Source organism: Takifugu flavidus, chromosome 21 (genome assembly GCF_003711565.1).
Source record: "Takifugu flavidus isolate HTHZ2018 chromosome 21, ASM371156v2, whole genome shotgun sequence".
Lineage (NCBI taxonomy): Eukaryota > Metazoa > Chordata > Actinopteri > Tetraodontiformes > Tetraodontidae > Takifugu > Takifugu flavidus.
In genome coordinates, this window is record NC_079540.1 from 1,574,593 (window position 1) to 1,596,182 (window position 21,590).

At 43.1% G+C, this 21,590-nt stretch overlaps 5 protein-coding genes and 1 long non-coding RNA gene across 13 annotated transcripts; 3 read left to right on the forward strand and 3 right to left on the reverse strand.

Annotated features, from left to right (window-relative positions):
* Positions 1 to 1,292: 1,292 nt before the first annotated feature.
* On the reverse strand, positions 1,293 to 3,435 carry rpl30 (ribosomal protein L30). The gene is made up of 5 exons (XM_057021512.1): positions 3,328 to 3,435; positions 3,164 to 3,212; positions 2,590 to 2,735; positions 1,927 to 2,057; positions 1,293 to 1,390 (listed from the first exon to the last, which is right to left on the reverse strand). Exons 2-5 carry the CDS (start codon positions 3,182 to 3,184, stop codon positions 1,338 to 1,340), a joined length of 351 nt encoding a protein of 116 aa, XP_056877492.1. The 5' UTR covers positions 3,185 to 3,212; positions 3,328 to 3,435; the 3' UTR covers positions 1,293 to 1,337.
* Positions 3,137 to 10,593, forward strand: si:dkey-284p5.3 (uncharacterized protein LOC557830 homolog). Of its 3 annotated transcripts, none has more exons than XM_057021505.1 (5): positions 3,137 to 3,238; positions 4,361 to 4,532; positions 6,238 to 6,705; positions 8,722 to 8,757; positions 8,833 to 10,593. In XM_057021505.1, the coding sequence occupies exons 2-5, from the start codon at positions 4,442 to 4,444 to the stop codon at positions 8,844 to 8,846; spliced, it is 609 nt and encodes a 202-aa protein (XP_056877485.1). In that variant the 5' UTR covers positions 3,137 to 3,238; positions 4,361 to 4,441; the 3' UTR covers positions 8,847 to 10,593. The 3 variants fall into 3 exon arrangements, with proteins under 3 accessions (XP_056877485.1, XP_056877487.1, XP_056877486.1); XM_057021506.1 differs by lacking the exon at positions 3,137 to 3,238 and having other exon boundaries at positions 4,090 to 4,532; positions 6,238 to 6,459; positions 6,493 to 6,705; XM_057021507.1 differs by lacking the exon at positions 3,137 to 3,238 and having other exon boundaries at positions 4,089 to 4,621.
* Positions 8,991 to 12,657, reverse strand: LOC130518691 (2-iminobutanoate/2-iminopropanoate deaminase-like). Of its 4 annotated transcripts, none has more exons than XR_008948120.1 (6): positions 12,466 to 12,657; positions 12,164 to 12,269; positions 11,319 to 11,373; positions 11,169 to 11,237; positions 10,114 to 11,015; positions 8,991 to 9,925 (listed from the first exon to the last, which is right to left on the reverse strand). XR_008948120.1 is itself a non-coding variant. In XM_057021511.1 (6 exons), exons 1-6 carry the CDS (start codon positions 12,528 to 12,530, stop codon positions 9,869 to 9,871), a joined length of 408 nt encoding a protein of 135 aa, XP_056877491.1. In that variant the 5' UTR covers positions 12,531 to 12,620; the 3' UTR covers positions 8,991 to 9,868. The 4 variants fall into 4 exon arrangements, 3 of the variants coding, with proteins under 3 accessions (XP_056877491.1, XP_056877489.1, XP_056877488.1); XM_057021511.1 differs by having other exon boundaries at positions 10,114 to 10,169; positions 12,466 to 12,620; XM_057021509.1 differs by having other exon boundaries at positions 8,991 to 10,169; positions 12,466 to 12,620.
* Positions 12,658 to 12,813: 156 nt separating this feature from the next.
* On the reverse strand, positions 12,814 to 18,377 carry stk3 (serine/threonine kinase 3 (STE20 homolog, yeast)). Its single transcript, XM_057021498.1, has 11 exons — positions 18,193 to 18,377; positions 17,268 to 17,348; positions 17,015 to 17,143; positions 16,718 to 16,832; positions 16,449 to 16,613; positions 16,192 to 16,359; positions 15,931 to 16,068; positions 15,721 to 15,846; positions 15,452 to 15,656; positions 15,175 to 15,365; positions 12,814 to 15,055 (listed from the first exon to the last, which is right to left on the reverse strand). The coding sequence occupies exons 1-11, from the start codon at positions 18,213 to 18,215 to the stop codon at positions 14,897 to 14,899; spliced, it is 1,500 nt and encodes a 499-aa protein (XP_056877478.1). The 5' UTR covers positions 18,216 to 18,377; the 3' UTR covers positions 12,814 to 14,896.
* Positions 17,093 to 17,798, forward strand: LOC130518694 (uncharacterized). Its single transcript, XR_008948121.1, has 2 exons — positions 17,093 to 17,258; positions 17,653 to 17,798. It is a non-coding gene; the product is annotated as an uncharacterized LOC130518694 (long non-coding RNA).
* Positions 18,378 to 18,568: 191 nt separating the features above from the next.
* On the forward strand, positions 18,569 to 19,819 carry polr2k (RNA polymerase II, I and III subunit K). Of its 3 annotated transcripts, none has more exons than XM_057021514.1 (4): positions 18,569 to 18,715; positions 18,867 to 18,935; positions 19,447 to 19,539; positions 19,621 to 19,819. In XM_057021514.1, exons 2-4 carry the CDS (start codon positions 18,875 to 18,877, stop codon positions 19,641 to 19,643), a joined length of 177 nt encoding a protein of 58 aa, XP_056877494.1. In that variant the 5' UTR covers positions 18,569 to 18,715; positions 18,867 to 18,874; the 3' UTR covers positions 19,644 to 19,819. The 3 variants fall into 3 exon arrangements, with proteins under 3 accessions (XP_056877494.1, XP_056877493.1, XP_056877495.1); XM_057021513.1 differs by having other exon boundaries at positions 18,581 to 18,675; XM_057021515.1 differs by having other exon boundaries at positions 18,595 to 18,719.
* Positions 19,820 to 21,590: the final 1,771 nt, after the last annotated feature.

The window sequence follows — 21,590 nt, forward strand, 5'->3', positions numbered from 1 at the left end:
GGTTTTTTTCACCTGTATTTTAGAAAAATGTGTTCTCAACTCGTCACAAGAAAATTTAATGTGCTTGAATTTTGGTTCCATTCAAGACTTACCAAGATACTTAAGTAGCCATTTTAGGAGCTGCCCTGCAGATGTGTGCTGCTGTTGGGGGAGTAAAGCTGGCAGATCAGGGAGGATTTACCCGTCTGCATCAAAATGGAGGCCGGCATTACCTCGGGCCCGACTGCAAACACGCACGCTCACCTACTTCCTGCCTCTGCACCGGGGCAAAACCAAACGGACAAGTAGGTCACTTTCAGACTCAAAGGGGTCGTTTCGCCTCAGACCTGAAGGTTGCTGACAGAACAAAGAAAACACTGACAACACACGTTGAAAGAGCCAACGGCTCCCAGCAGGGTGAGCCAGTACGTTCCACTCAGCTACTGGTCCGACAGAACGAGCGATCAATAATGGACGTGACCTGGATGATCTCTCAGAGGTTCAGGGTTTGGATCCCTTTATGGTGTTCAGACCTGCGTGGGCGTCCTCGCCGAGGATGTGCAGCACGTGAGAGGGATCATCTGGGATGATTTCATTCCATTTAACTGGGAATCCAGAATACGGCTCAGGGAGGCACCGAGTGGAAAAACTGGGCCAAACCACTCGATGGACGTTGGCAGCTTCCATCTCTGTCTGGGTGAATGCACCAGCCTGCTGGTCTGGAAGGACCCGCAACTCCAGCCAGATATTTGATTACGAAGCTAAAAACATCTCTCACAATCAGAGTTTGATTGGAATGATGGAAATATTTAAATGTGGAGTCCAGATATGCGGTTAAAAGAGTCTTTTCTGCATCGGCACCACGGTATTGGCCAATACAAACCCACGTCTAACAGCGGCTCAAATTCCACACCGGTTTTAAAAATGCAGATCCGCTCGACGGCCGATTCAAAGACCCTTGTCGCCGAAGCGATGACGGCCATCCCAGATAAGCAGTTGCGTAATTTAAACATCAATTTGTCCGATGGGCTGAGTGACTCGTTTACACAAACAGCTGTTGTCACACGTTGCGACTGACGTTACGTAAGCTCAGCAGTGGATGGGTGGAATCATTCCTCATCCAAAATCCTCATGTTACAAACAGCAATGAAGACGACAAGGAAATCCCACAGCCCGACTGTAACTATGGGCTGGAGAACCCTCATCTGAGCTGGGCAGAAATGCAGCAGCTGCCCCCTGCCGGGCAGCTGAGGAACAGCACCATGTGAAGGACCAGGATGTTCTGATGAGGTACTCAAAGACACAGCAGCAGGTTCTGTTTACACCGATTTTATTAACAAGGTGGTGGGGGAACAGTTCTACTGAGGAGGCTGCTGCTGATCTGGCATGCTCCTGATGATGTCAGAATCGCCTGAAAGAGAAAAACTGTGGGTTAAAACGGCTCCGTCACACGTTATTGTCGGACTGCGAATGTTTGCTGCTCACTCTGCAAACTCTAAATGCTCTAAGACGCGTGCAACTCACTGACTGCTTCTTCTGGACCGGACCATTTTGGTCAGGACCAGACAGAAATTTGCAGAAATAAAAAGCCTGTATGGAGAATATATACTTCTATTTGAGTGGTTCAATAGCTGTGGCACCAATGTCTGGAAACATTAATTCCCTTTAAGGCCTCTTCAGAGCACAACAACCCAGATACACTACAAAAGACTCCATTTGTGCTGCTGGTCCACAGAAAAGCAAATTCAGATGAGCAAATGCATTCAGGGAAAAAGGCTGCCGCGTTGCTACATTCATCTCAGGCCCATTTTGGTGTAAATGAAAACACCCGCCACACTTACATCACAAAACCTTCCACATACACAACACAGACAATTCCTTGTGGTGCCCAGTAAGAATCCTGCAGCATGGCTGTGTGTTAGGCATGGAAACGTGACAGGCACTCACCGGGGTCGATAATGGCCAGTGTGCACACCCTGTAGTATTTTCCACAGGCTGTGCCAAGCTCAATGTTGTTTCCACTGTAGTGGTGGACACCAGTCTTGGCCAGCATGGCATAATACTCAATCTCAGATTTCCTGGACAGGGCAAAGGAAAAAACAAACATACAGAGTCGAGTTTAAATCAGATTGGGCGTTGAGTATCTGTTGTAGTTAATACAGACGATTACTGAAGGGAGGCAGCATTTTATTTATGATGGGGGGGTTGATTATTTTGACCAAAAGTGTCCTGAAAGCACAGCCTGAAGACTAAAGCAGATGCAACTCATCTGATGGCTGATTTTCTAATGGTTTAGTACAGAAAAACAGAAAACTAGAAAAGCATGGTTGCAAATATTTGTAAAAGCATCATTTCTAAATGGCCTCTCAGAAGTGACATCTACACTGCCCCACATGTAAAGGTACAATTCCTGTACATTAGACAGGCAAGTGTCAATGGTACAATTGCCAGGACAAGCACTGGTGTTTATTAATGGGGGTGTTTGAACCATTATGAAAAACAAAAGGCTGTCAATTTTACTTTTCTTTCAAACACTATTGGGACACCACGTTGACTACATATTCACAACCTGCGTGATAAAGCAGAGGTGCAGGTGGGAGCTTGATATACCTGAGAGCTGGGCAGTTGTTTGCCAGGATCACCAGTTTGGCTTTTCCCTGACGGATCATCTTCTGGGACTGTTTGTAGCCCAGCACATATTTTCCACTCTTCATCACCAGCTGGAGACGAGAGTTGATAGACTCCATGGACTTTTTCTAAACGGATAAACACAACGTTAGTGACGGCAGGCAGATTTTGTAGCACTCCTATCCAGGGTACATGAAAAAGCTTAACTTATAAGCATGTCGCGCATCTTTGATTACCTTTTTGAGGCCCTACTGCTGGCATTTTATTGCTTTCATACAACTGGGGTTGTTAGCATTAGCCACACTGCCGGTGTGACAGCAATGTTACTGCCCCCAAAACGGAACCACACGTCAAATATACGCCGACAGCAAATGAGGTATTTAAAGAGGAAAATCTAGGATTTTTTTTTCCACAGCCAACAAATTAACCCATACTGTGTTGATATGAAGAGCTAAGATGCTAACTAGCGGGCCCCGTTAGTAACACTCCTCCACGTGAACTAGCAGCCCTGACCAGGAGCAGCGCGTGCAGTCGGGAGCGAGTCGTCGACACTCACCGTTTTCTTTGCGGCCACCATTTTTGCGGTTTAGTCCCGACCGGCCAACCTGCGGATGACAGAGGAGAGTGAGAGGTACATCGTTGACGTCTCGGCACCAAGAAAACACTAAAATAACTTAACACCGCCGAGGATTTAATGTAAAAATTCAGAGCTCGACTTACTGCGAGTTAAGTCCAATATGGCCTCGGAGAGAAAGGAAGTTCCATGATGCATTGCGGCACTATCTGTCGGCGGACCTGCGCGCAACAGTACTGCGCATGGTTCCGCACGCCTGCGAACAATGGTTCCGCTTCACACACCAAAATAATAAAAGGTTTCTTTAGAAAGAGAAAAAGATTGTGTTTTGTTTATAAAATTATTTAATATCGACTAAAATAATATGTACGTATAGAAAAGCTGCATTGTGTCTTAATGTAAAGAGAAACAAGAAATGCCGATTTACTCTCAAAGTTATGGAACTTTCTTTTAAACGTCAGGCTTGTTTTAAAACCATACTATATTTTTGGGGTATTTTACAGTAAATTAAAATATATCGTAATTTACAGCAAATTCTTGGTCTTTAATCTTTATTTTGAACACTATTAAAATGTAGTGGGTTGTCACTTTGAGACATATATAAATGGAACACTTGAAAAAATAGCGCAATTTCGATTTAATTTTATAAGTAGATACACACCTTTATGGAAAAACGTGGAATAGATAAGAATCGGTTTATTTTCGAAATAACAGACAAAGAATAATGTTGTTGCCGTTTTTTTCTCTTTAAAATGTTACCTATGGAATTCCTCTTAGACACCATTTACCATGTGCAAGTATGAATTCTTGGATATTTTCCCCAAGAGGAGCTGACTTTGCGCTTGTCCTATAAATGATCATCTTTGCTCGAGGGCACGCTCTCAAACGTACCAATTCACTTTCCCCATCCAGTGAGGCTGCAGTTGACTGAATAATGTAGCCTATTCTTCTCCCTTGGCCAGCCTCTTAGAAACAGCCCAAGTTACAGCACACAACAAAAGACCTCACCTAACTGCGTCTGTTTGCTGGAGTGTAACCACAACACAGCTAGTGAAATGCGTTTTTTTCGGACGGATCCTAAAACGCACGGGACTGACGGAATTCTACCAGCGGGTTGTCGTTTTGGGGCCACCTCCCAGCGATTTACCGTGCGGAGTTTGAAGTCATCTCCATTTACAGACAGGACTCCTGTGCACGACGTCAGCGGTGCAGCGACAGCGTCTCTTCAACTCTTCCATTCCTCTGTGCGCACAGGCCAGGATGGGATGCTCCACCAGTACTCAAACCTCAGCGGTAGATACGAGTCGACCCAGTGCAAAACCCGAGGAGATTAACGGAGCCACCGTAACAGGTGATCATCAAAACTTTCCACTTTCATAGCATCCAATAATTGTATGATATGCGGGACAAATATACGCAACAAGGAGGAACTTTTAAATTGTGAGTCTCAATATTATTTGTAGTTTTCATCATTTGTGTGGAGTAGTGACGTGTTTTTTGTTTGTTTTGACTTTTTTTACCCCTTGCAAAAGCATTTAAACTCAAAATATTAGATTTTTTTTAGCTGTATACTAAAAGGTTTAGGATTATATAAAGATATGCCTGTATTATCATTAAAATACACTTGTTCATTAGTATTACGTATTATCCTTTATTCCATTGTGGTAGTTTAGCTCTTGTAAGTTAATTTGTCATATGACGTTCTGGTCACTGTCATTTCCATATTGCATCATACACCTATTGCACATTTGAGATAAATGAGGTTCCTCCAGGAACATGCAAATGAGCCCTGTTTTTTTGGGTTAGTGCTTTGCATCAGCAGGACAGGAATGTATCCAGAGAGTAGTGGGTTCTAACTCGGTTCACCCAGACACAGACAGTGGAAGCAGATTTGGTGTCAGTCTACAGTTTCAATAGGAAATAGAGAAGCTAAGTAGGACCCAGGTTTGTTGTGCTGGTTTAGAGATGAGCTGACTGCTGTGTGAACATGAAAAAGGCATTATTGGATTCTGTGTGTTCATTCAAATAGTTGTGGCGAAGACGAGAAACTAAATAAGTGCAAAAGAACTGAATGGTCTCCTCAGAGAAGCATGTATCTAATTGTAACCATATACACTACTTTCTGAAGAAATACTAGGAAACAAAAGCAAGACATTATTGATTTTAAAGGTATTTTCTAAGAACGGTTGCATCATATCAGTTTAGCTAGAGCAAAAAATCAGACTCGACTGATGTTTGGAGTCCACGGAAATGTAATAAATGATTTGTCCTTATTACAGACAGAGAAACTCAGCGAGCAAGGCATGTTATTCAAATACTTAATGCAAATCCTGCAAGGAAATAATGTCTGAAGAAGTGACACAGAATAACAATGCATCCTGCTCAGAGCCATAGATAAGCATTGATGTTTTAGTAGTTCTAGGAGCTTTAAGCATGAAGTGATATTAATCTGTTTTTGTGAACATACTGGGGCAACATTGACTGTGCACACTGGGATTATGGTGTTTACTCTTTAAATGGCAGGAATAGTTTTGCATTTATGAGTCTTCTTTCACACACATGATGCTTTCAATCTTTTTAGACTGACTGTGTTTTATTCTACGATTTTCCTGCTTTGAGGGCTGAATAGCACTCAAAGCTACTTATTAACTTTCTGGCTTTAAAATAAGTGTGTGTGTGTGTGTGTGTGTGTGTGTGTGTGTGTGTGTGTGTGTGTGTGTGTGCATGGCCATGACACTGGTAACCTATGAAGTAAATGTTTGCATGATTAAGAGAGCATTTGACCAGCAGACATGGTCAGCACATAGGTCACCAAATTCTATTAAGAACAAAGAGACAGATCGTAGCTCAGATTGTGTGGTTTTGTGTACACTGAGAGTATAACTGAAAAAATAAAGGCAACAAAATACGCAATTGTTTCCTTTGACGGACAGAAGTGCATTTGATATTCAATAAGAATTCCCTTTAATGCTCACTAAATAGCAATGTACAGCAAAATATTCATAATCTGCAGTTTCTTGTTGACCCTTGTTGTGATGTTTTTGCATCGTTGACAGGGGCAGCCGGTGAGAATGGGAATGTAGCTGAGGACAGTGAGACCATTCCAGACCAGACCCCTGCTCCTGTTGGGGACGCTACTGAGCCTGTTGCAGCTGCAGCGTGTACAGAAAGCACTGTTGAAGCTGTACCTGCGGAGAAAGAGCCGCAGCACGCCGCCGCGGCTCTGGCCACAGACACTGCACCTGCAGAGGCCACGCCCACAGAAGCAGCAGCAACACCTGCAGAGGCCACACCCACAGAAGCAGCAACACCTGCAGAGGCCACACCCACAGAAGCAGCAGCAACACCTGCAGAGGCCACACCCACAGAAGCAGCAACACCTGCAGAGGCCACACCCACAGAAGCAGCAACACCTGCAGAGGCCACGCCCACAGACGCAGCAACACCTGCAGAGGCCACGCCCACAGAGGCAGCAGCTTCTGTTGAGGCTCCAGCAGCAGAGACGTCTGCAGCTTCTCAGCAAGGTAGACTTCATATCTGCAAGGTGTCATCCACATAAACCGTCTGTGAGTGAATGAGTGAGTGACTGACTGACTGACTGAGTGAATGAGTGAATGAGTGAGTGACTGACTGACTGACTGACTGACTGACTGACTGACTGACTGACTGACTGACTGACTGACTGACTGAGTGAATGAGTGAGAGTTTCATCACTGAAAGGAGGATCTGTGAAGGATCAGATGTGTGATTGTTCCCTATTGGCAGCAGTAACCTGAGCAGTGATCCACCTCCTGCACAGTGAACCTATAAACAGCCTCCTTCACTTCATGTCTCTTTACCCTCCTCTGTCCCTCAATGTATCCAAGAGGTATCCAACAACAGGATGGCTTGACTTTGGCCTCTAATGAACACTCCTGGGGGTGGCCACAGGAATGTGTTTATAAGTCACATATCTGTGTTTTGTTAGCATTTCAGAAATGGAGCCATTGAATTTCTCCAGTCAGTTACAAAAAACTATTGGAACAAATTTGCCAAAACAACTGACAACTACAAATTTTTTTGGAGTTTTATTTTTACACTTGAATAGTGTCACTGTCGCTGTGACACATTTTACCTCAAAAATGTAACAAGCAGTATGATTGAGTGATTTAAGGAACCAGTAAGTTGTGCGACCACGTTTGAGACTTATTACAAAGGTAAATGGCTCATATTGCATCTGTTCAGGGCTGTATCAGGATGCTGTTTATTAGTTCCAAGATAGAGAACTCCAAAGTGGTCATTGCTCTGTAAGAATTATCTCTGCACCCACTGCTATCAACTCAAATTTCCCTGCCTGATGCAAATGGAGGCAGCGGTTTGCATAGTGTTTGTGTGAAGCATCTAAAACTGTCCTGCAGACCTTCACTTGATCTCTGTCTTTGACGTCCGGCCCATCTGAACCCCAGTTGGAGCTTCACACCTCCCCGTTCACCAGCCTCACGCTGTTTTTGCGTCACTTTGTCGCTGTGGCCTCATTAATGTGCAATGTGAGTCCTCGGAGAAACTGGAGCACATAGAGGTACCCGGGGCTTCCACTGGCCATGAACGATGCCTCTGTTTCACCCGCGTGTGAGGGGAGAGTATCAAGTGTTGCCATAGTAGCAGATACATTAACTCATTTGTGTTAGTTGTCAAGTACTCATGGTGGAAACTCATCAGCCAAAAAAAAAGCATTTAAACGATATAAAATGAACAAAAAGATACAAGCAGCACTTTTGTTTTTGCTCCTATTTTTCATTAGCTGAACAGAAAGATCGAAGACTTCCTGTGTACACAAAAGAACTACTTCCTGTATGTTTTGAGGGAGCGGTTAATTGGCATGCTGACTGCAAGGATGTCCACCCGAGCGGTTGCATGTGATGTGAATGTTCATTCCTCCACCATAAGTCTTCCCCAAAGGCCCTTCAGAGAACTTGTCAGTACATCCAACCGGTCTCACACCCGCGGACCACGTGTAACCACGCCGGCCCAGGACCTCCACATCCAGCATCTTCACCTCTGAGATGGTGTGAGACCGGCTACACGGAGGGTGGCTGCTATGATTGGTTTGCATGACCAAAGAATTTCTGCACAAACTGTCAGAAAGCGTCTGAGGGACGCTCGTCTGCATGCTGGTCGTCCTCATCAGGGTTTCCACCTGACTGCACTTCGTCATCGTAACTGTGGGAGCTCAGTCTGTTGAGGATCGGGCTGAGAAGAGACGGGTTCTCAAGAGCCGGTGCAGACAAAACAAGGAAGGTGTTCTGGTCAGAGCAATGCCAAGGTACCCTGAGCAAGGTACCAAGTCCACAATTGCTCACATAGGATCCTCCGATGAACTGGGGATCCACCCTGCTGGGATAGGCTCCAGCACGTTCCCGTGACCCCCTAAAGGGATAGAGCAGTCAAGAAAAACAAAACAAAAGTTTTGCGTTTATATTTTTGGAGCTTGTGTGACTGGTTTGCAAGGCCTTAAATTCAGAAACTGTACACCAAATTTGCAATGTGTCCTTTCCCCACAGGGACGGGTTCAGAGCCCCGCACAGAGGAGGCACCAGGTAGGTCACTCAATGTCCCCTAAAGCACCGAAAACATCCGCAGGGTTCACAGTTCTCCCCCTCGTTTGTCTCCAGCTCCCAGTGACTGAAACCAGGAGAGCCCACGAGGAGCATCTGACCTTGTGTGTTTGAGCAGGAGTGAAAGGACGCAAAGGTGTGTTTGTCCGGAAGAGATCACTTCATTGCCAAGATGCAGACCAATAGAAAAAAGACCCACTCCTCTTTGACACGGCTGCAGTTTTTACTCAACATATATTTATTATCTGTATAGAAAATAAGCATAGAGCAGGGCATATTTTTCTGAAAAAAAAAACTGTTGGACTGTTCTGTACTTTTCTACCGAATTAGATTTCTCTTGAAGCATAGCCAAAATATATCAAATGCTTTTAATAAGCAGGTTTTGAATGTAAAACTGTAAAAATGAAGATTTCCAAGACTGCTCGTGAATAATGATATAAGCTTCTGATGAGGGTGAATGTAGTATTCTCAGAGAAATCCAGGGTGTGATGATGGTGGTCATGATGCACATTTGGATTCTGCACTAGATTATATCTTCTTAATATAAAAATGTAATGGAGGTATCAGGAAGTATATGTCCAAGAAGGGCTGTGATTCAGATGGTTCTGCTGTCTCCCCTGCATGGTGTAAATATTACGTTTATATAACATGAATAACATCTCATTATTATTTCCTATCTGTAGTTTAGACTCCTCTGGACCCCAAATGTGGCCATTTTAAATTGGATTTCGAGACACAACCGATCCAAAACTCTGGGCTAGTCACCAGATCCCACTATGATCCTGATAGGGAATCATTTTTGGCTGGAAGGATGCATGGATGGATGTACGGATGGATGTACGGATGGATGTACGGATGGATGCCAGCTGTGAAACTGTTTTTATAATGCGTCAGTGTTTGATTTAGGTCAAAATTGCATCGTCCTGATCTAACTATAATCTGATTACTATCTAAATCTGACTATAAAGGAAAAATAATTGATTATAATTGCTGGTTTGGACTTTAGACGGTCTTCTAGACTTTAAATCAGCCTTTTACTTTGAGCTTGTTTGTTTATTTTCGACTGGGAGTCACAGGTGACGTGGCCAGATGGTCACGGGTCCGAGAGAGGCCCAACAACAGCAACCGCCTCAATTTCAACCAGTCCACCCTGAGGAGAAAAGGATGAGATCAGGTGAAAACAGAAGCACTTGAGTGGCTTTATGACGTTAGCCTCCATTTAATGCGGGATCAGATTTTGCGTTTTGTTACAAACTACACATCAGGCGCAGCGGTATAAGCGCAGTTATAAAACATCGAGAAAGACTTTCCACTGTAAATCATTTCCTTTGCACTCACTCTGGGGAGAGCAGCGACCTGGTAGGCGGCCCTGGCCGGGAAGTCTCTGCTAAAAACTGAAGGGAAAAAAACATTTACAGCCATCATACAGCATATATTAGTCCAAAACTTTCTTGAAAACAGTTACACAACATTCTAAGGACAATCAAATGACTTTGAAATGTGCAATTAAATGATTTAAGTTCCCAGATTATTTAAACTTGTGTATATTCCTTTGAAATGGACCCTTTTCTCAGAATCTGCTGTGGTACATGTGAAATTGTTAATAAAATGGTTTATTTTTAAATGTTTGTCCAGCTCATGCTAGTTTAGCCTGTTAAAAATGTTTGACTCTTACTTATTTTGTTTTTTAAGGTGATATTCTAAGTTACTCCTGCAGAGTTTCTTCAAAATTGATAAACCCCCCAAAAAGAAGCAGGATCAACTTCAAATGTAAGAGTAGCCAATTGACCTCAATAAAAAGAAGGTGACGCATTAAAACGTGTGGTTCATAAGTATAGAAACATGGCATTCATTTACATGCTTTTCATAAGCACAGAACAGAAGGTTTAAGGAATGTTATTCTAAAAGTAGGCAGCATCTGTTGAAGCTTTGGAACGGCAATATCGGGAGGAAAAAAACTCTAATGCAAATATGACCATTCCAGCAAGAGTTCAATGACATCCGGGGCCTCTGCGGGGGGTCAGTGAAAGTTCCCAGGCTGTTGTCTTGGGTTCAGAGCCCCCAGGGGGAGGGGCTTAAGCCCATCTCTGGGTCAGAGGCCGCGATGGTTAGGTTACATCTGTGCGTCTTCATGGTGGTGTCCATTTCTAATTTGCTGGGCTCCACAGCTGCTATGATGACAGCAAATAAAACGAAGGGACTATATTTCTCAGTTAGCCTTGGAATGCCTCGGGATTCCCCTGAGGAATAGTTTGTTTTCACTCAGATGAAATAACTCACTGAAAAGTTCAAAATCGGATATTTTTGATTCTCATAAATCTTAAAAATGTGAGATCTGATGGTTAATGTGAGATGACAGTACCTGAACATGCCAATAAATGGAGGGAACTCACATGTTCTGTACACCTCGTTGACTCTGTTAAAATCATTTATATCAGCAAGGAGCACCGTTGTCTTCACCACTGAGCACAAAGAGTCAGAATATTGAAAAAGTTTGGATATGAAGCTCTACAGGCAAGAGCGTCCACAGCGTGACAGTTCACCATTGTTGTAGGTACATCCAGCAGCTTTCAGGATCTCCCCCATGTTGATGAGAGCCTGAAGGAGGAAGAGGAGCAAGACTTGGATTCAGTGCTATTCATAGCGTCATCACCTTAGTCACTAGCATGATCATCATTATCAAAATCATCACCATCACCATGCTGATGATGGCGGGACTCACATGAGGATCATCATCAGTACCAACAAACACATTTTTCACCATCACCACCATCATTAATATCATCATGAGGATGGTTTTTTCCAACTTGAGACAAAAACCCACAAGGCGTGCCACCTCTTTAGGACAGGACTCAGCAGTCCACCTACACCTAAAGGAAAGTATGGGTCCTGGCCAGAGGAGACTGCCGGTTTGGGGGGGGTGTCCAGGAAGCCATCCATGTTAAAGTGGAAAACCCCTCCTTAGACAGAGGTGGGGGGCTGAGGCACTTCCCGTCACCTACACACAGTGTAGGTGACGGGAACCAACAATCCAACAATCCAAAACAATCCAAAAGTTCACACCGTTTCAGTCACCAGGTGACCCAGCAATCAAAGTGGAAGCACCCAAACTGAAACCAGGTGAACGGCCCTAATAACCCTGCCAACGACTCTCAGGTGACCACCCAGATCATTAGCATGCTAATGGCCCACAGGGGCTATATTTTCAAGCTGTGTCCCCAGTGAGTTCAGAACTGAAGAAGCCTTCTGGAGAGAAGGAGAGACGTCTTCAAGTAACCCTTAACAAGTCCAGTTGACGTGGAGATCTAACTTTGGATACATAACCATCATAATTATCAACGTCACTAGCACCAGCCTCATCATCATCATCAGTCCGTGTGAGCCTCACCTGTTTGGCCTGGGCCTGCACTCCTCCGTCCACCAGCTGTCCAGAAGCCACGTCCAGCCCCAGCTGTCCAGAGACGTACACCGTCCGATCCACAACCACAGCCTGGCTGAGAGACGGAGGACACATTTGACTGACCTGACACACGTTGCTCACACCAACACACACCTTGATTGGAAACAGGAAATCGGGCTGGTCGAGCAAGACCACAGCTGTGTTTTACATATTCATTTCAACAAAAACAGCAGATTTGGGCCCGTTTTATCCCCCAGCTGATCTCATCCCAGCAAACCCTTGGTCCTTACCTGTATATGCCCTGTCTGACAGGGGCCGTCGGTGTGTAAGGGGTTTGTCGACGAAGCGCTGCCATTGCACCCGCGTGTATCTGCAGCCGCGTTCTTCACACAGCTCAAAGGTAGAGGAGGCTAAATCTGTTGGGTCCAACGTGCACGATAAGCCCCGCCCCAGCCACAAGTGCAACTTAGATTTGAAAATCAGATGTGAATTTTAACACTTGAGACGTCCTGAACAACAAAGTGTCTCAGTCCCCTCGAGATCTTTGTGTGTTTCAAAAGTAAATGCTGAACTACGGGAAAAAAGTAGGGATTGTGGTGCAAGGGATTGTGGGTAAGAAGCTTCCAATAAACATCCACTTCAGTTAACAAGGAGTTTTTATTATTTCTTGCAACTTTTGAAAACTATAAAATATTACAAACAAAATAATTTAAGTGGTCAAAACAACCGCACACCGTCCCCTCCACAACCTCAAACACAACGATGCGGCCACATGTCCAGCCCACTCTAGATAGTAAAACAAATTTCTGATTTTAAACTGGGCTTTTCCTGTGGACTGAGCGCGGAGCCTTTGAACGGGACGCGCCAGCGTCCTCACCCACGGCCGCCGCTGGTGCACGGTAACGGTGACGCATGCATAGTTAACAAACACACTGAAATGGAGACGCGTGACAACGAGCAAAAATATTCACAGCCATAGCAGCTACAATATTTAAACCAGTGTCACACATAAAAAAAATTAAAGTTTTAATAAATAAACTCTGAATGCATGTACATAAGCTGCACATAATTCATGAAAAAAAGCAAAAGAATGTTTTTGACAACTTGAACAAAGGAAGACAAATATACACACAACAGCTCGCTCACTTCTTTTATCTTCTCCAACAAAAAAAACAACACTAGTTTTAAAGTGTTTACTGTAACAGCGACCTTTAGACTCATTTAATATTGGTTTATTCAAAAAGTCGATATCAACACATCGAAAACTAATTTCCTTCACAAATTGAGGCAAACCATTGTTAACATTTTGTAAGACTTAAAGTAAACAAGTTTTTTAATGGCTGCTCATATTTCCTCTTTACGTTTAAACATACTCTTCCTTGGATTGTTTCTCTAAATCGGGGGCATCTAAATCCAGTCCTCGAGGGCAGAAATCCAGCCAGGTTTTCTGTCCTCGAGGACTGGATTTAGATGCCCCTGATTTAAATCTTTATCTTCTAAATAGGCTGAACTGACAGGATACCTTCGTTCCTTCACTGCAGCACTGCACCGTCAGTGTCATGACCAATTCCCAAGCCTGCTAAAACTGACAGAAATAACAAAGATGTGTCATCAAGAATGAATGTGCAAAAAAAAAAAAGCTGTGTTACAGTCTTCATCATCATCATCATCATCATGAACAGGACGTGTTCGTTTGCTATTAACAACTATCAAACTGTTTTGGACTACTTTTGGTCTCCTATTCTGCTGTGCAATAAAAAAAATGGTTTAAACGTTTAAATAAGCTGTAGTAAATAATGCTAAACTATAAGTGTGAAATAAACGTAGAGTTTTTAAATAAATCCAGAAGAAAAAAGTCACACATCATTATAGAATGCTTCCTTTTTTGATGAGTTGTGGATTATTTAGCTGTTTATCTGCTTCTGACTGGGGATTTAGAGAGTTCCGAGGCACTAGCATTCAGAGTGGGGACAGAAATGGTGAGACAGACAGAAACAAAGTAGATAATAAAATACATTTTCATTTGCTTCTGGTTTACAACTATCTAAAATCATGCACAAGCTCTCCTCCCTCACCACGATCACAGTCACTATCGTCCCCGTCCGTGAGCGAATGCATTTTAACCAGCAGGCCTGTTTCTGACGTTACATTGCTCAGTAAAAACTAGCTTTTGGATTATTTAAGGCATTCGATATGATCCACAACGTCCTGATTGTCTTTGGTTAAGAAAATGCATCCACACCACATATTTCCAACCTAGATCCTAAATTCTATTTACATTAAGTAAAAAGTCAGGGGGGGTGGGCAATCGCTCATCTTCGTGTGGTCACCCGGACCGTCAGACCATCTGCTCCCAGGGGGGGTTTCTGCATTTGAAAGAGGCGATTTCCAGATTTGTTTATGGGCGTTATCACTAAGATTCTCTTTGGCCACAGTCCTTATTCCCACGGCAACATTACAGGACTGATTAAGATCTAAAGATGAGGAACAATTTCAATAGATCTTGGAAAAAGGCAGAAGAGTGCAGACTCCAGAAGCTGAAACTGACATCTTCCAGTTAAAAAAAAGCTTGGAACTTCATTTAGAAGCTGGTCAGGTGTTGGTCTGAACAGCCGAGGCCTTCTGACAAAGACAAGTCATCTCTGAATCAGCGGGACAGTGTTTCCTGATGAAGGGGTCTTTGGGAAGCCAAGAGAGTGAAGGCAACGCAAACAGGAGGATTCAGAAGTTCTGCTGCCTTCTCTTCTTGGCGTCCATGGCATCCAGGATGGGCTGTCTTTTGGCAGTATAGCGCTGCCTGAGCTCCTCAATCTCCCGCTCCATCATAGGATCCAAGGCCGTGAGGCGCAGCTGCAGCTCCTCAAAGTCCAGGTTCTTCAGCTGAGTGACAACACGCAAAAAAAGAGGAGAGAGGGACATAGCGAGAGAGTGAGAGAGGTCAGATTTGGGGTTTTAATTTGGATTTTGCCTGCCAAACACTCATGGCTAATTATACTCACAAAGTCAAAATCTCCATCCTGAGGTACCTTCCAGTTGTCCGGGAAGACGTTCTTGGACTGGATGTGGTAGCCAGGCTCCTGCGCCTGGTTGTGGTTGTAGTTCTCCTGCTGCTGGGCGGCTTTGTTGGAGTCCTGCTTGTCAAAATAATCCATGAACGATGGACGCATGGGCTGCTGAGGGGTGGCGTGTCCTGTGGGAGAGGACAACATGAATCAGACCTGGAGGAACCATCAGCAGCCGTCTGAACACCTCCCAATTCTTTTTTTTGATGCTCACTCCTCATGGATCTCTGGTCTTCCTCCTCCTCCTCATCGTCGTCGCTGTTGATGACCATGGTTCCCAGGTCAGACTCTAACATGGTGCTGCCGTGTTCAATCATGGTCTGCGCGCCGTCACTCATGGTGCTGGTGGCCCGCATGGTTCCTGCACCTTCTGAGCCCGACTTGACCATCGTGTGAGAGTCCACCTCCGTCTCCTCCTCCTGGACAACACCAGACATTTAATCCAACAACCTCCACGCACGACTGACCTCGAAGCATACGTACAGAGTTGTCCTCTTCCTCCTCCAGCTCTCTCTGCTGCTCCTGCTGCCTCTTGGCCTTCATCTCCATGGCCTCGGTGATCAGATCCCTCAGGATTGTGACTGGTTTGGCCTGGCTGATGAACGGGTGCTGAACAATCGCGGGAACAGTGTGGAGACATATTAGGCATTAAGCTGGGAACTTTCTCAAAACGGCCTCGTTCCTCGTTCCAACCTGCAATAACTGCGTAGCTGTTGCTCTCTGCTCTGGATTCTTGACGAGACATTTCTTCACAAAGTCGGTGAACTCGTCGGACCAAAGCTCGGGTTTCCTGAAGGTAGGAGGAGGATTGGTGGGGATCATGAAGATAGCCTGGAAGAACACAAACTAAAGCTGTAACGCTGCGTTTCATAGAAAAAAATGCTCTTCAAAGAATCACAGCATTAAATGGATTTAGTGTAAACACCCACTTCGTTACTAAAAGATTACACTCACTCTCATCGGATGGATGTCAGCATAGGGAGGTTTTCCCTCTGCCATCTCTATAGATGTGATGCCGAGGGACCAGATGTCAGCCACACAGTTGTACCCGATCTCTTGGATCACCTCTGGCGCCATCCAGAATGGCGTGCCGATCACTGTGTTTCTCTTTGCCATTGTGTCCTTTGACATTACAGAAGCAATTCTGGTACCGCCATCATGAAAAAACCCAACTTTGCAACCAGTGTGAATCTTGAATGACAGCGCAGTACCGTTAGCTGTCCGGCAACTCCAAAGTCTGCGAGTTTGGCGTGTCCCTCCGTGTTGAGGAGGATGTTTCCTGCCTTGATGTCCCGGTGAATCTTCCTCATGAAGTGAAGATACTCAAGACCCTTCAGAGTTGATTTTAGGATAGTAGCAATCTCTTCCTCTGTCAGCTGCCAGCAGAGAGGAAATGCCAATTCAGCATATAAACGACATCATATTTAAGACTGATGATGTGTGAATGCGAGTGTACACAGGTGCGCGTCACTCCACGCACCGTCTTGTTGCGCAGCCTGATGATGTCCGACACAGAACCGGCTCCACAATACTCCATGACAATCCACAGGTCTGTGTTCTTGAAATAACTGCCATAGTACTTCACGACATAGGGGCTACCAACAAATACCAGACACAGTATTTCTTTAAAGCAAAGCAACAGCTGAGCTGCCGTAGGCACGATCAAACATCTGACAAGGTCGGACTGTCGAAGAATTTTATGAAACTCGGCTCAAAATAAAGGACTTGATAAAATTCACGCAGTGGTAATAATAGTTTGTCGGTGTTGTGTCTGGACCTGTCACACTGCTGCATGATGGAGATCTCCTTGATGATCTCCTGCAGATCAGACTCCACAGGAACCTGCTTGATAGCCACCACCTGGCCCGACTCCTTGTGAATGGCTTTAAAAACACTGCCATAGGAACTAAGCACACAAACAACATTACGTCACCATGCATCCACAGAGCGAACAGAATCCTGCCATTTATGCAACAACCAGGAAGAGAAATGCAACGTGCAGATGAAGACTGCATTTCTAGGTAACTTACCCTTCACCAAGTTTTTCCAGCACATCAAACACTTCCTCGGGTTGTTTGGTCAAGCTGTCCTCACTGAGCTTTTTTAGCTTGCTGTCAATATAGAAAAAGTAACCTCAGCAACAGAAAAGAAGTAGTGAAACCATGGAATGGAAACATTGTGCTGGAGTGCTGCTTCACAGACAAGAAACTAAAAGTGTTTAAGGATACTTTCCTTTAACAGGATGCAGGAACCAAAACACAGCTAATGTTTTCTCTAACCTGAGAATTTGAATGATCGTCGCTTTTATACAATGCAGAACGGGTCTTTAAAGCTGAGTTTGGATGAATATGTGTCATTTGAAGAAAAAGCTCAACAACAGTTTCAATCGTGCTTCATTTTGTGTCGTTTGTGTAGGATTTATTGCTTGGAGATCTCACAACGTTGCATTGTTCTTGTGTGACTTCTAAATGCCATTTATCTGAATTCCACTGATATATTGGGGGAAATCAACGATTTGGTACCACACGTACACTAATGGAACCGGCTTCAAAACCGAAAACGAATATGCACACGGGTATGCACAGAATCTATTTTTAGGCTGTTACTCGTATTGTATAGTGTCCTGGTAGATTAGCGTCAATGTAAACATCCGTCATAAGTTTTAATTACAAATAAAAATGCGTCAAATTCACGTAATATACATCAAGTTAAGGTTAATATCACGCCGGGTGAAGACAAATAAAGAGACAAGACATTTTAACATGTGGCTTCTGTTTATGGCCAAACATGATCCTGTTAATGTCTCTTTTTTATCTTAAGTTTGGTAACTTTTACCAAAAGTACAGAAGCTAAAGCTAAGTTAGCCTCTGCTAGCCGAACAGCTACCGCCTACGTTGGCCTTTTCAGTAGCTGGCGCGCAGCTGACGCTCACGTTTTCAGCCGGACAATACGCACCTTTTGGGCGCAGACGGTTCCATGTCGTATAGATCCGAGGGGCGAAAATTCAAATTAAGATTGTACAGTTATAGGTGATTGGATCAATAGTCAAGATGTGAACATTGTCGACAGACTCGCTCGTTGTTGTCAAAAACTAGTGAAGGGGCAGCTGGGTGTCAGACGATTTGAGAAACCGAGCTGTTAGAGCGCCCTCTGTTGGACTGGGGTAAAATAAGAAAATAAACAACGTTGTTCTTACAATCTCGGTGACCATAAAAAAATTCCAACATTATATAAATCGCTAAACCACATGAGTGCTATATTATACAATTGTTCGTATGGGGTTTAAAGGGAAAAGCGGCAAATATGACGTCGTATCTTCTGACCAATGACATTGGAGCTTGTTTGGTCGTGAATAGTGTCGTAATGCGCATGCGCTTGGGCGGATGCGTGGACAGTTGTTTTGAAGACGTAAACAGCTAACACTTTCTGAGATTAGCGGTAACATTTCTTTATTTTCTGTCGACATTACTGCGTGTCCGTAAGTATGTTTACCTTCAACATACTTAACTTTGTGCTAATATATACTGTGATCGCATATGAAACCCATGGCTTCGCTAACACCACCATGCTGTGACTGGGTTAGCATGCTACAACGATACTGACGGGACTCGACACTTGCTGTTTTACAGAAACTAAAATGGATACGCAGAAAGACTTACAGCCACCCAAACAGCAGCCTATGGCCTACATATGTGGAGGTAAAATGCAATGTTGGCTTGTTTAACGTACTTAGTTAACGTTCATAGTACACCTGCTTGCTATAGATGCTAGCAGACTTGGATACTGTGAATCTGTCTAGTATTGTCCCCATTCTACTTTTATCACTGTAGTTTTGATGTCAAGTCTAGTATCTTCTCGTCCTATTCCACCAAATCTGCCTCTTTGTGTCATTACTTTCCGACTATATATATAGTTGTAGATGTCGTATTCTTTTAAGCACCAAAGTACAAGAAGAACAAAATATAGCAATTAACTTCTACACATGTTCTAACGATTGGATGATCGATATACAGTATATATATATTCATTTTAAAAAAAAATCAAAATGTGAAAATACAAGTATTATGTTTTTTGCTTTCAATGTTCAATGCAGCCTTTATATACTGTATATACTACATTAAAGAGCTCAAATGTTTACAGTTTATTGCAAACATTATGTCAGCCTTTTATTTTTCCTCTCAGAATTGTTTTATCTTTTTGTCTCTGCAGAGTGTCACACTGAAAATGAAATAAAAGCTCGAGATCCAATCCGATGCAGAGAGTGTGGCTACAGGATTCTGTACAAGAAGAGAACAAAGAGATGTATCCTTGTGAATAGTGTGCTTATTTATGCTTGTAAATTTAATTCTATAACACTGTTTATTTCCTTGACTCTGATTTCAGTGGTTGTTTTCGATGCCAGATAAAGAAGAGAAGCAATAGTTGTGATTAATAAACCTTATTTTCTATTTTGATGCGATTGTGTAAATTAACAAGGTGGCCAGCTCCACATCTCATCTAAGTTTAGCATTCATAACAACAAAAAGTTATGAATTAAGGATATAAGAAAATGTACTTTTATTAAAACCTGTTTTTCACTAAACATGCCTCACTGTTTTTCATATTCAGTCTTCTTTGAATAGCTATTTGAATTCATTTAAGATCCAAATTTAAGACCTGCTTTGAAATCAGATTTTGCATTTTGGCCAGCGAAGCTTACTCTCGATATGTCTTGATAAAACAATTACAGCACTAATCTGCCTTATTTCAGTAATTTGTAGTGACAATTTGTCTCACTACAGATCCCTGTCCTGTGTTTTATCAAACTGACAAATTGTTCAGTTGCAAGTCGCCAGTTTAAATCAAATATTTTTCCAAAAATTCAAGGTGGTTCAAATGTGAACCAATTTTACTTGTTGGGAAATATCCATCTACGAAAGATTAATTAACTTAATATGTATTGCCAAAATAACCTGTTAGTAATGTTTTGAGCTCAAACTAGGTGGAGTTTTGCTTAGGACAGAAACAGCTATTCCTTACACATCCAAAAACTATATGGAAAAACTCACAAACTAGTAGTTTTGAATGCGTGAGAAACAAAACATTTCTCATTTTCCATGTTATAGAATTGAATAATTTCCCCAATAGTTCACAAATTATATTCTTTAAAAAGTTTATTGCTATAGTCCTTTTTTGTATGATTATCATTAATGATGGAGGGGAAAGTCCTGACCTGTAGCCAAAAATTAATGTTACTTCTTGTATCACTATATTCCGAAATATCAGTTCTTTTGAACGTCTATACGAATTCAGAAATCCAAGACCACCACGTGTCTTTTGGATCCCATCCCAACGAACCTGTTGAAGGATGTTTTACCATTGATGGACAGTTCTGTCCTGGACCAGATCAATGGTTCTTTAGTGACAGGTTATATACCCTGGTCCTACAAGGTGGCAGTGATTAAGCCGTTGCTTAAAAAACCATCACTGGATTCTGACGTATTAGCAAATGATAGGTCAATATCCAACCTTCCTTTTATCTTTAGCTTTAGAGCTCATCAAAGAACAGAAACGGCACTTATTAAAGTTACTAATGATCTTCTTATAGCTTCAGATCATGGACTGGTTTCTATGCTGGTTCTGCTGGACCTCAGTGCTGCTTTTGATACAGTTGATCACAGTATCCTGTTACAGAGACTGGAACATGTGATTGGGATTAAAGGGACAGCACTAGACTGGTTTAGATCGTATTTATCTGATAGATACCAGTTTGCTCATGTCCATGGTGTTCCCTCCTCATACAGTAGGGTTAGCCATGGAGTTCCTCAAGGTTCTGTACTTGGACCAATCCTCTTCACCTTGTACATGCTTCCCTTAGGGAACATTATTCGGCAGCATGGGATACATTTTCATTGTTATGCTGATGACACTCAGCTATATTTATCCATGAAACCAGAGGAGACAGAGAAGTTAGTGAAGCTTCAGACCTGTCTTAAAGACATAAAGTCCTGGATGTCTTCAAATTTCCTCCTCCTTAACTCAGGAAAAACTGAGGTCATGGTGTTTGGTCCTGAACCTCTCAGGGATAGATTAGATCACATGATCACTCTAGATGGTATCTCATTAACATCTAGTCTCTCTGTGAGGAATCTAGGAGTAACTTTTGATCAAAATCTGTCCTTTAACTAACACTTTAAAACAGTCTCTAGAAGTGCCTTTCTTCACCTGAGGAACATCACAAAGATTAGGAAACTACTGACGCGGCATGATGCTGAAAAGTCAGTCCATGCTTTTGTTACTTCCAGGCTGGACTATTGTAATTCTTTATTATCAGGGTGTCCAAACAACTCTTTAAGAAGCCTCCAGCTGATCCA

Excerpts from the sequence above, each read along its gene's own strand:
- rpl30 (XM_057021512.1), bottom strand. The coding sequence starts at position 3,184 with ATGGTGGCCGCAAAGAAAACG. Across the intron at positions 2,736-3,163 it reads TGGTGGCCGCAAAGAAAACG|AAAAAGTCCATGGAGTCTAT; the intron begins GTGAGTGTCGAC and ends TTATCCGTTTAG. Across the intron at positions 2,058-2,589 it reads AACAACTGCCCAGCTCTCAG|GAAATCTGAGATTGAGTATT; the intron begins GTATATCAAGCT and ends TGCCCTGTCCAG.
- si:dkey-284p5.3 (XM_057021505.1), top strand. The coding sequence starts at position 4,442 with ATGGGATGCTCCACCAGTACTCAAACCTCAGCGGTAGATACGAGTCGA. Across the intron at positions 4,533-6,237 it reads TAACGGAGCCACCGTAACAG|GGGCAGCCGGTGAGAATGGG; the intron begins GTGATCATCAAA and ends CATCGTTGACAG. Across the intron at positions 6,706-8,721 it reads GTCTGCAGCTTCTCAGCAAG|GGACGGGTTCAGAGCCCCGC; the intron begins GTAGACTTCATA and ends CTTTCCCCACAG.
- LOC130518691 (XM_057021508.1), bottom strand. The coding sequence starts at position 12,530 with ATGGCAGCGCTTCGTCGACAAACCCCTTACACACCGACGGCCCCTGTC. Across the intron at positions 12,270-12,465 it reads GTCAGACAGGGCATATACAG|CCAGGCTGTGGTTGTGGATC; the intron begins GTAAGGACCAAG and ends TCCGTCTCTCAG. Across the intron at positions 11,374-12,163 it reads TGCAGGCCCAGGCCAAACAG|GCTCTCATCAACATGGGGGA; the intron begins GTGAGGCTCACA and ends TTCCTCCTTCAG.
- stk3 (XM_057021498.1), bottom strand. The coding sequence starts at position 18,215 with ATGGAACCGTCTGCGCCCAAAAG. Across the intron at positions 15,847-15,930 it reads CAGCTACGCAGTTATTGCAG|CACCCGTTCATCAGCCAGGC; the intron begins GTTGGAACGAGG and ends GCGATTGTTCAG. Across the intron at positions 15,056-15,174 it reads AGGATGGAGATTTTGACTTT|CTGAAGAACCTGGACTTTGA; the intron begins GTGAGTATAATT and ends GTTGTCACTCAG.
- polr2k (XM_057021514.1), top strand. The coding sequence starts at position 18,875 with ATGGATACGCAGAAAGACTTACAGCCACCCAAACAGCAGCCTATGGCC. Across the intron at positions 18,936-19,446 it reads TATGGCCTACATATGTGGAG|AGTGTCACACTGAAAATGAA; the intron begins GTAAAATGCAAT and ends TTGTCTCTGCAG. Across the intron at positions 19,540-19,620 it reads CAAGAAGAGAACAAAGAGAT|TGGTTGTTTTCGATGCCAGA; the intron begins GTATCCTTGTGA and ends CTCTGATTTCAG.